At 34.4% G+C, this 11198-nt stretch overlaps 1 protein-coding gene across 1 annotated transcript; it reads left to right on the top strand.

Annotated features, from left to right (window-relative positions):
- The first annotated feature begins 7928 nt into the window (after positions 1-7928).
- fgf1b (fibroblast growth factor 1b) lies at positions 7929-9614 on the top strand. Its single transcript, XM_055180434.2, has 3 exons — positions 7929-8501; positions 8767-8870; positions 9071-9614. The coding sequence occupies exons 1-3, from the start codon at positions 8210-8212 to the stop codon at positions 9272-9274; spliced, it is 600 nt and encodes a 199-aa protein (XP_055036409.2). The 5' UTR covers positions 7929-8209; the 3' UTR covers positions 9275-9614.
- The last annotated feature ends 1584 nt before the right edge of the window (positions 9615-11198 follow it).

Here is an 11198-nt window from a genome sequence, read left to right on the forward strand (position 1 = left end):
AAGTCTTATAGTTTGCCAAAAAATGTGAATTCCGTCATCATTTACTCATGTTGTTACAAACCTTTATACATTTCTTTGTTCTGATGAACACAACAGAAGATATTTTGAGTAATGTTTGAAACCAAACGATTTGTGAGCCCCATTCACTTTCATGGTTTTCTTTTTCCTACTATGGAAGTGAATGGCACTCATGATCAGTTTGGTTGCAAACATTCCTCAAAATATCTTCTGTTGTGTTTATCAAAACAAATAAATGTATACAGGTTTGTAACACCATGAGGGTGAGAAAATGATGAGGGAATTTTCATTTTTGGGTCAACTATCCCTTACTTAAAGGTGTTAGCCGGAGCAGAATTGTGCCACCTGCTGGTAAGAGAAAAACAAACAAAAACTGTGATGACCACCAGAGGTCAATAGATATCCATTCTTTGATCTGGTAATGGTCAACTGTTCCTATCGCAAATTAATAAATATTTAAACATTAGAAAATACATTAAAAGCAGCATTTTTGTCAAAGACTAGAATGTCTTGTTATTTGAGGTAAACACAGCCAATAAGAGCCCAGAATAGATCAATGCCGTTTCAAAAGCATCCAAGGGTGAGAAAAGAAACTGGTTGATGACTTGTTGATTTTTAGTTAAATTTGTCCTCTTCTATATTTTGGATAAGTTTACAATTTTCTACAATGTTGATGAATAAGTTTGTAGTGCTTCCTTAAATTAAACTGTTGAACATGGTTCACTGTCTGAGCACGTTAGGAGATCTGACATCATCCTGTGGAGTTCCAGTAAAGGACCAAATGTCTCAGTGAGCAAACATCACTGAAGACCTTACAGTAGGTCACTTATATGCTTTTGTGTCTTATGTTATCAGAGCCTGAATGATGATGTTAACAGCACAGCGTGGGTACACGTCACACATGCTTTTTATGTAGGAGTTGTACAGACACCATAAAGTCTGAGTTTTTGCCCTGGAATGCATCCAGTACCACTAGTCATCCTTAAAGGATTACTCCACTTTCATAAAAAATCATGATAATTTACGCATCCCCATGTCATCCAAGATGTTTATGTCTTTTTTTTTCAGTCGAAAAGAAATTCAGTTTTTTTTAGGAAAATATTCCAGGATTTTAGCCCATATAATGGACTTTAGTGGACCTCAAAAGATTACAACTAAACACAGTCAACTCAGAGAGGAACACTGCTATCTAAACTGAAATGGAGCAGTTTTGCTCTAGTGTGTCACAGGTGAGTCTCAACTACAGCTGGTCTGCCCAGTTCATTTGCACCCAGTTGAGGGACATAATTCACACTAGATGTTTTGCTTGGTGTTCTAAGGGATCTGTCTGGCACAAGGGCGCTATTACCAGTAGGTTTCCAGTACGCTTGGAAACTGGGCTCGGTGTAGGCCAAACACATTCCTGTAGTGTTTCTACTCTCTTGTTTTCTGAACAAAAGCCTGGCAGCTTCCAACTTGCTTTACATGTGCTGTTCAGCTGTGGTTTTTAGGTCATTTAAATGCAACTAGTAGTGACTACCTCTGTTTTTATGTGTACAAGAACGTACATGCAAGGTCTAACACACAACCTTGCAAAGTATTGTTTTTTTTTACTTAAACGTATACACTTTTGTTTGACGCATGCGCATTGCACCAAAATGCAATGCATCTCCTGGGCTACATACTACATTCTCCTGTAGGTGCATGCGTGACCTGCGCATACAATATACTGGATTATGCTTAGAACGCTAATGTAACAGCGAGAAGTGAAGCCACCAGAACAGTTCCAGCGGCCATCTTGGTATGTCATACCGGCAGAGGGCTTCATTGACATTCAAAATAATGATCTAAATTCACCCAGTTTTCAGCATATTAACAGCACACTAGATTCATTTTTAGGATATGTCTAGTGTACATAAATTAATAGTTTTACTTTTTTACAATTGTTGATTTAATCGGGCACGATAAGGGATTTATAGAAAACATTTAGGTGAGTGTGTCTGCTGCATTCTGTTGTAATGGCACAGGTGTAAATAAAGTTTAACACCTAAGATCATACATGCTCAACAATAAATATAAAAAATAAAGGCTAGATGCCTTAGGGCAGAGTCTCTATCATCACTGGCGGCCATCTTGTCACATGCAACCTTTCCAGTGGGCTCTGTGGTACCTGATGTAAGGTGAGTGATCTGCACTAACAGAAATACACTTCTCATTGACGGATTTACAGATGGTTTGGTTTCTTACAAACGTTATTAACGTGGCTGCAATTCTGAATGCTTGAACATGTTTCATGAACATTACTCATAAGTATGCAGTGTCATAAGTACATCTCTGACGTTTATAACAAACCAAACAGTTTGAAAATCTGTAGAAAATTTACCAAGTTATGGTTATTTAAAAGTACATGCACCATTAAACTACAATGTTATGAGTGAGTGTGCTGACTGTGACAAGATGGCCGCCAGGTGCAGACGTCGACCTCCATTGGCCAGCAGTGTGGACGAGACATCTAGCCTTAATTATGTAAACTATGTGGTTTACATTATTTCTCTGAATTAGTTGTAAAGTACATTAAAAAAACATATATTTTATGGCTTTTAAGCATGTTTGTCATTAATAATGCTGTGTTCTGTCTGCTGATCGGATATCTGATATGTGCTACTGTAATGAAAATAAATTTACTATAACTCACAGGTTAGTAAAATGTACAACTTTAAATCAATAACTATGTGCATGTTTAGAGCTATTCTGTTAATGTTCGGGATACTTCAAATATAAAAACAGAGACAGGAAAAGTAGTCTTTTATCATTAAAATCTGAACGTCCATTAATTTAATGGAATGTTTGGGCATACCAATATGTTTTTTTTTTTTTTTTTTTTATTCAAACAATTAGATGAGATTTACAATCACCTTCAGGAGAACATTGTCAAATAAAGAAGATACAGAGAAGTCAAAATAAAAGGAAAAGGAGAAATAAAAAAATAAAAAAAAACACAAAAGGGGTATGTACAATCAAGGAAAAAATATAATTAACAATAAATATATAAAAGCAATGAAGGAAAGCTATCAAGTTAAGTTGGAGTCAATAGAAATATATTTTTTATATATATCCAAAAACTTAACACATTTTTTATTTTTAGTCAAACAAAAAGAATTGAGCAGTGAGTCAACTTCAATCAGGAAATGTGAAAAAGTAGGAATTGAGCCCATAAATTTTTGTTTATGGATAAAAAATTTGCCAAACAAAATAAAAAAGTTACATAAATACTCTTTAGATTTGTTGGCAGAGTCAGAGTAATAGCAGATAGTATCTTTCAAGCTAAAAGATTGTGCAGGGATAGGTGTTTTGTTTAGATGGGAGTGCAAGTCTAGCCAAAATTTCTGCACAAACTTACAAGAATAGAATAAATGTAATAATGTTTCCTCTTCAGTGCCACAAAATGTGCAGGTACTAGGAATATCAACATATTTGGAAACAATTGAGTTAACAGGATATATTTTATGCAGTATTTTAAAGTGGACTTCTTTGGTTTTATTGGGAAGAAAATATTTGTGAGGCAACAACCACGTTCTTCTCCAATCAATATTATTAATTAAAGCAATCCAATGGGATTTACCCCGAGGAACAATACAGTCTCTTTTCTGAAATATCTGGCGAACATGTTTATTGTTACATTTCTTGTCATAAAAGCCAATGCCACCCAGCAACAAAGCCGACTCCTTTATATCTTTTTGGGTGTATAATAAGTGGCTCTTAACCAGATGCATTAGGCCTGAGGGAATGGCTTTAACAACAGTGTTATATTCTTTGAAAGGAATAGGGAAGTCATGGACAGTCATGAAGCGTTCATACGACAAGATATTGCCAAAATCGTCAAATAAAGAAAGAATATAAATTAAACCTCTATTAAACCAATTAGTGAAAAACAGAGATTTGTTCCTAACAGTTATATCCATATTATTCCACAGGAGAGTTTTATTTGGGGAGAAGTTGTGAACATAACACAACTTCCAGGCAAGGAGAGCCTGTTGATGAAAATTAGCCAATTTAACCGGGAGTTTGTTATGCATATAATTACATTTTAAGATAAAGGGGAGGCCTCCAATTTCATTGAATATATAATTAGGAATAAAGAACCATAAGGAATTTGGATTTATTAAACATCTTCTTAGCCAGTTAATTTTGAAGGTGTAAATAGTGTTATGAAAGTTTATAGCTTCCAGACCCCCATCACTTCTACAACTAGCTATCACTGCTTTTTTAAGTTTATGACACCTATTTTTCCATATAAAGTCAAAGAAAAGTTTATTAACATCTTTAATAGTACAATCCTTGACATATAAAGAAAGGGATGGATAGACGAAGCGAGAAAGACCTTCCGCTTTAGAGAGGAGAACCCTGCCATAAAGAGAGAGGTCTCTTTGCAGCCAAAGATTAAAAATATTTTGAGTTTTCTTTAATCTGTGAGAAAAATTAAGTTGTTGTCGGGCTATTAAATTTTTTGATACATAAATACCTAAATACTTTATTATATCTTTAACTGGAATTCCATCAATGAATGTGTCATCACATTTATGTAGTGACATTATCTCACATTTGGACAAATTTAGTTTTAATCCAGAAGCACACGAGAATTGTTGAATTATCTGAATGGCTATAGAGAGCTGACTTTTATCTTTTAAAAAAAGAGTGGTGTCATCAGCTAGTTGAGACATTTTAATTTCCCTGTCAAAGATCGAAATACCTTTTAAATTCTGATTGTGCATTATACTTAAAGACAATAATTCAGTCACCAAAATAAATAAAAAAGGGGAAATCGGGCAGCCCTGTCTGACACCATGTTTTATAGAAAATCTTTGTGAGGTGAACATATTAACTATGACAGAGCTAGAAATTCCTTTATAAAACATTTCAATGATATTAACAAACGAAGACCCAAAACCAAACAATTTAAGAGATTGCAGAAGAAATTCATGCTCAATGGTGTCAAAGGCCTTATAAAAGTCTAGGAAAAGTATAATAGCATCAGATTTCACAAAGTCAGCATAATCCAGTAAATCTAAAACAAGTCTTAAGTTATTACTAATGTGTCTGCCTTTTACAAAGCCCGATTGTGTTTCTGAAATAATATGATTAAGCTTAACTTTCAATCTATTTGCATATACCAAGGCCAATACCTTATAATCAACTGTAAGAAGTGTGATTGGTCTCCAATTATCAATGAAGAGCGAGTCTTTCTCAGGCTTTGGGATAAGAGAAATAATGCCCTGTTTCATGGATGAAGTCATTTCTCTCTGAACAATGCATTCACTATACATGAGAAGCAAAGGGGAGTGTATTAAATCCCAGAAATGAGTGTAAAATTCAACTGAAAATCCATCAACCCCAGGGGATTTATTCTTTTTCATAGATAACAGAGCCAATTTAATTTCCTCTGTTGTCAAGGTGGCCTCACAAGTATCTTTAAAATCATCATCGATGATAGGAATATGACTCTTAATTGTTTCCAAAAAATTCTCACAATTATCCATATTAAATTCAGAAGTATAAAGGTCATTATAAAAGGCAGTAACAAAATTAGAAATTAACTTTGGATCCATGCACCTGACACCATTAATGTTAAGAGCCGTCAATGAATTTTTCCTGCAATTCCTCTTTTCTAATGCAAAAAAATAACTGGAATTGGTCTCTCCTTCCTCAAGCCATTTTGCTCTAGATCTAATAAAAAAACCTTTAGCCAGGTCTAAATAAGCTTGATTAATTTGAAGATTTAACTCTCTTAAAAGCAATTCTTCTTCCGGACTTAAATTTTTTGCAATAAAAAATTTATTTTATTTAATAGTTCACATATATTTTTATTTTTAGAGGCTTTTAAATCTTTACTTCGTTTAATAGCAATCTGTCTAGCCTTATATTTAAAGAATTCCCATTTCACTTTATAACTATCCTCCTTTTTTTGAGAAAATATACTTGAAAGTAAGTTTTTAATACTATCATTAAAGGAAGCATCTTTTAAAAGTGAATTATTAAATTTCCAATAACCACGTAACCTAGGAATTTTATCAGTATTGCAACATAATTTTAAACTTATTTGTTTATGATCTGACAGGGGCGCAAATGAGTGAGAAATATCTTTTACAAATGGAAGAGCTGAGCAAGAGAGTAAAAAGAGATCAATTCTTGATTGGGAGGACCTATTTCTATTAGACCAAGTGAATTCGTGTAAATCAGGGTGAAAAAAACGCCATGTATCAGTAAGAGAAAATTCTGTACAAAATGATAAAATGTTGCTGTTAACATGAAAACTGTCGTTACTTCTGGTAGGAAATCTGTCCAAAGTGCCGTCAACACATTCATTAAAGTCACCGCCAAGAATAAGAAAAGAGTCAGGGAATTTAACAAGAGTTTCTTTCAGTTCAGAGGTTATCTGAGAGAATAGAGATCTATTATCTGCTCGTGAATTACAACCGTAAATATTGCAAATAATGAAGTTTGAATTATCCTGTTTAAGTGATAAAATAATCCATCTTCCGTCGTCAGATGACTTTACCCCAAGTATTTGCCCATTAAATTTGTGCAAAAGAATTAAAACTCCAGCAGAGTGATTAGACCCGTGGCTACAATATATAGTATTACCCCACTGATTTTTCCAAAATTTTACATCCATTTCACATGAGTGTGTTTCCTGAAGAAGGATTATATCAGACTCACTGCTTTTACAAAACAAAAAAACGGCTTTCCTTTTAACAGCATCACGTAAACCCCTTACATATAAAGATATAACAGAAAGAGAGTTAAATTTAACTTCCATTTAACACGGAAAAATTCTTAAGCTTCTTTAATCTGAATAAACGAAATTCTCAATTGAGATAGGAACAATTATATAACCGAACATAATATTCGAATAGGCTACAAATTTAGATAATATATATATAAATATATATTTCACAACCTTGCGTGTTGCCCAGTACAAGTATGCAAAAAGAACTGAATGTCAGTTTGTAGACAGAACATCATTAAGAATGATAAATAGGCTACATTCAAGAATTTAACGTAAACTTTGTAAGTTCAAACGGAGTACCCGAAAGCGATCCATGATAATTGAGGGTATTAACAAAATTTTGTCAATTAGATCGCCCTCGAAAGCAGATTAAACACAAAGTCAGGTTTGAAACAACCTACCAGATATAGTGTTATTAAGAGCCATTAACAATGACCACGAGACAAGACTCTTTCACACATCAACGTAATTGAATCTCTTTCCGTCAATTAATGCAAAGGAGCCGCGAAAGGAGGCTTTTTTGCCCTCATCTCTGGCTTTTTTAACAAGAGGCCAAAGTTTCTCTCTGGCGATCCTATCTTCTGGTGAAAGGGCTTCGGTGAGTCGCAACTTCTTGTCGAGAAGGAATTTACAGCCTCTGGCAGCTTGCCAAACGGTGTCGCGAAAACGACGAAGTGCAAACAAAATTATGATGGATCTGTTGGAACCATCCCCTCTCTTCGGGCCAAGACGATGCGCAACGTCAACGGCACCCTCAAGATCATCGCTAATGCCAGGCACTACGTTGCTAAGGATCTCAATAACAACCCTCCGAGCATCCTCACCGTCCACTTTTTAGCTCTTGAATCTCCGTAGCCATAACTTTAAGGGATTCTTTATGCGTTGCTACCTCAGAAACAAGCTGAGTAACAGTGGAGGACAGAGTTTCAATCTGCTTAGCCGTTGACCCAGTTGTTGTTTCAATTGCTGAAATTTTCTGGAACATCTGATCGTATTTCCCAGAGAGCTCACGAATGGCCGTCAGAATTTCCATCGAAGTGTCGTTTCCATCCGGGCATACCAATATGGCGGCGCGGTGGCTTCACAATTGTGACGTCATGTGCAATCCAGTTATTTATATGTAAATCAGTGGTTAATAGGCCTATGCTTGGATTTTCACTTTAAATATTCACTAAAAATAATAGAGCATCTTAAATATACCAATTTCAACATACTGTGATGGGACATGCTAATTCTAATTTCCAATGATATGTAGGACGGATAGTGTGCAAACTTTTATGATAACAGAAGATATAAGAATAGAATGACACACACACACACAAAAAAACTTGTTTTCGTAGCGAAAATATAAACACTATTATTATGTGTATAAAAGTATGAGAACAGAAGACTTCTGGTTATAATAAGAAGTGTGAAGGAGGATAAATGACACGCGCTCGTTGTAAGTGTCAGTTGAGCTCTACTGGCGCCGCAGACGGTTGGACGGGTCCATTACATGAACAGAGGGTATTCATGGGCTCAGCGTGTCCTGGAAAAGCACTCTGCGCAATGACCGAAGGAGATATCACCGTGTTTACACTTGGACCGACGACGATCGATCAAAAAGATCCGAAACATTATGCTCTCCAAAAACTCTACTGCAAGAATGGAGGATACCATCTCCGGATCCAACCCAACGAGACTGTGGACGCGACTCGACAAGACAACGACATTTACAGTCAGTATCACAATAGGCTACACATTTTAAAATACGTGTGCATGTGCCTGATTCTCTTACAAAAAACAATTGTTATGCAAAGAAAAATTTAAGTACGTCATGAAAAATATTTATAAGCATGTGGTTAGATAACTGTATAATTTGTTTGTGTGCTGTGCATCTGAAACATGCAGTAGCCTATTATTAACATATTAATAATAACACAATTTATTATTTATTATTATTATTATTATTATTATTATAAATAATAAGTATTGTATATCAGCTCTTTTAAAGGTGAAAGCAGTAAAAGCAGGGGTGGTCGCCATCAGAGGTCACGAAACTGGATTGTACCTTGCAATGGACAAATCGGGAAAACTTTATGGCACTGTAAGTTACTTAAATGCTGTCTGCATAAGGAATATAATTTGGTATAATTAAATAGGAAATGATACAGAAATTGAACAAACACAAAAAGATTGAAGAAAAAATGCTTATATAATTTTAAACATAACAAAACACATTTATTGAATGGAATTGCACCATAATCCTTTTTTAACCTTTTCACACATGTGTCCTGTGTTGTTCAGGGTACGTTCAATGATGAATGTTACTTTATTGAGAAGATTGAGGAGAACCACTACAACACGTATCGTTCACAGTGGCACCAGGAGGATGGAGACTGGTACATGGGCATCAAGAAGAATGGACGAACAAAAAATGGCAAGAGAACACACAAGGGCCAAAATGCAATCTACTTCCTACCAATTCCAGTAGATGACAGCATTCAGTAAATTTTTTACTGCATAGGTCTTTACAAAACATAAAAACTACACAAGGAAACTTGATATATGGGACATATATCTATATAATGGATTGTATATGTATATATCTCTTATTTCTTTCTTTTTTATCTGTAAGTACATATGAATTGTTATTTCTTTTCTTTCAGCAATTTGAAGTATTTTGATATTAAAGAAGCCACAGAAATATTATAAATATTCATTTATGTGAATATACTGTATAGTATTTTTACTCTGTATTTATGGTTAAAACAATTTTAGGCAGTAACATGATCTTATCTGGAATAATTTCACTGTAACAATTAACACGTAATGAAACAATAATGATTCATACTGTTGCAGCTGTTTCACACCTTTAAGACACAAACATGCCTGAACAACACTTTTGTAACTTTTTATAGCTTAAGCCTACGCCTGTTGACGGCCTAAACTTGTTCAGGAGATTGGTGTATAATGACCTCCACCTTAATGTGCTTTAGACTGTTTTTATCTGAAGACAAAACACCTCCAGAAACACCACGAAAAAAAATAATGTTTTGTTTATGACTGGGGTAATGCTCTGAAAAGGCTGCAAATGAAATGTGTAAAAGAATAGAACTTTAACCGCTTCAACTATTTGATAATGATGGTGAGGTTTTTTGCATCGCCAGACAGTGTATAGTGAATAGGAAGTGTAAAACATCCCGGTAAAGAGATGTGCTTTTAAAAATAAAGGTTTCTTAGATAAGTTTTATAATCTATAATTATATTCAATCACTCTTTTGTCAGCAAACACACAATGGGCAAATCACATCCACAGGTGTGATTTTTTGTATACAGTACATTTGTCATTTTTGTTAACCAACCCCTCACCCTAAAGAGGACATTTTACAAAACTTTTTTAAGATATTTTAAATAAATAAATCTTTGGTGTCCCCAGAGTACGTATGTGAAGTCTCAAAATACCCAGATCATTTATTACAGCATGTTAAAATTGTCACTTTGTAGGTGTGAGCAAAAATGTGTTATTTTTGTGTGTGCCCTTTTAAATGCAAATGAGCTGATCTCTGCACTAAATGGCGGTATTATCCCCTTCTGACATCACAAGGGGAGACAGAATTCAATGACTTATTTTTTCAAATGCTTGCAGAGAATGGTTTACCAAAAGTAAGTTACCTAGTTGATCTTTACATTTTTTTTAGATAGGTAAAAGCACTTGGGACCCAATTATAGCACTTAAACAAAAGTAAAATTTCCGTGATAAGCGCCCTTTAAGATAAACGTAAAAATATCTAAGTGTACTCAACTGTGCAAAATGTATTTCAATACACTAAAAATCAGTAAAATTTCAATACTGCAAATGTACTTGCTGATTTTTAAGTAAATCTGAAGTAGATTAAGTATATTTTACCTGGCAATGGGATAGTTGAGGGCACTACCTAAAACACAATTAAAAACAGCTTATAGAGTTTACATGTTTAGTTTATTACAGGAACACTTAATTCAATCATGTGTCCATAATTGAATTACGTAGATCAACAATTATTTTTCAGTAAAACCATTTAAAACACATTTAAATAACCAGACTAACCATAACATGACATCTAGTAGTAAGTTTTTCACAAGCAACCATCTCTCACTTTTTCTCTAAAACTCATATTTAAAATGTAATTCACTTTAAAGCCAAATATTCAGTTTAAACCCTACCAGCAACTATGTTATGTAATATTTAAGTATATAGAATACATAACATATAAGTGTAGCAGATTGCACTTTCTCCAGCAGATGTCAGTAATGCATCTACTTACCTACTTTTAAGTTGACTTATAAAATGGCAGAGCACAAACTCGCAAAATACATTAGTGAATCAGTTTGGTTAGGGTTTCATCGTAAGGCTCAAAATCATTTCCATGTTTCTCAACGATATTTAGTATAT

Source organism: Misgurnus anguillicaudatus, chromosome 9 (assembly GCF_027580225.2).
Source record: "Misgurnus anguillicaudatus chromosome 9, ASM2758022v2, whole genome shotgun sequence".
NCBI lineage: Eukaryota > Metazoa > Chordata > Actinopteri > Cypriniformes > Cobitidae > Misgurnus > Misgurnus anguillicaudatus.

Excerpts from the sequence above, each read along its gene's own strand:
- fgf1b (XM_055180434.2), top strand. The coding sequence starts at position 8,210 with ATGACACGCGCTCGTTGTAAGTGTCAGTTGAGCTCTACTGGCGCCGCA. Across the intron at positions 8,502-8,766 it reads ACAAGACAACGACATTTACA|CTCTTTTAAAGGTGAAAGCA; the intron begins GTCAGTATCACA and ends ATTGTATATCAG. Across the intron at positions 8,871-9,070 it reads CGGGAAAACTTTATGGCACT|GGTACGTTCAATGATGAATG; the intron begins GTAAGTTACTTA and ends TGTGTTGTTCAG.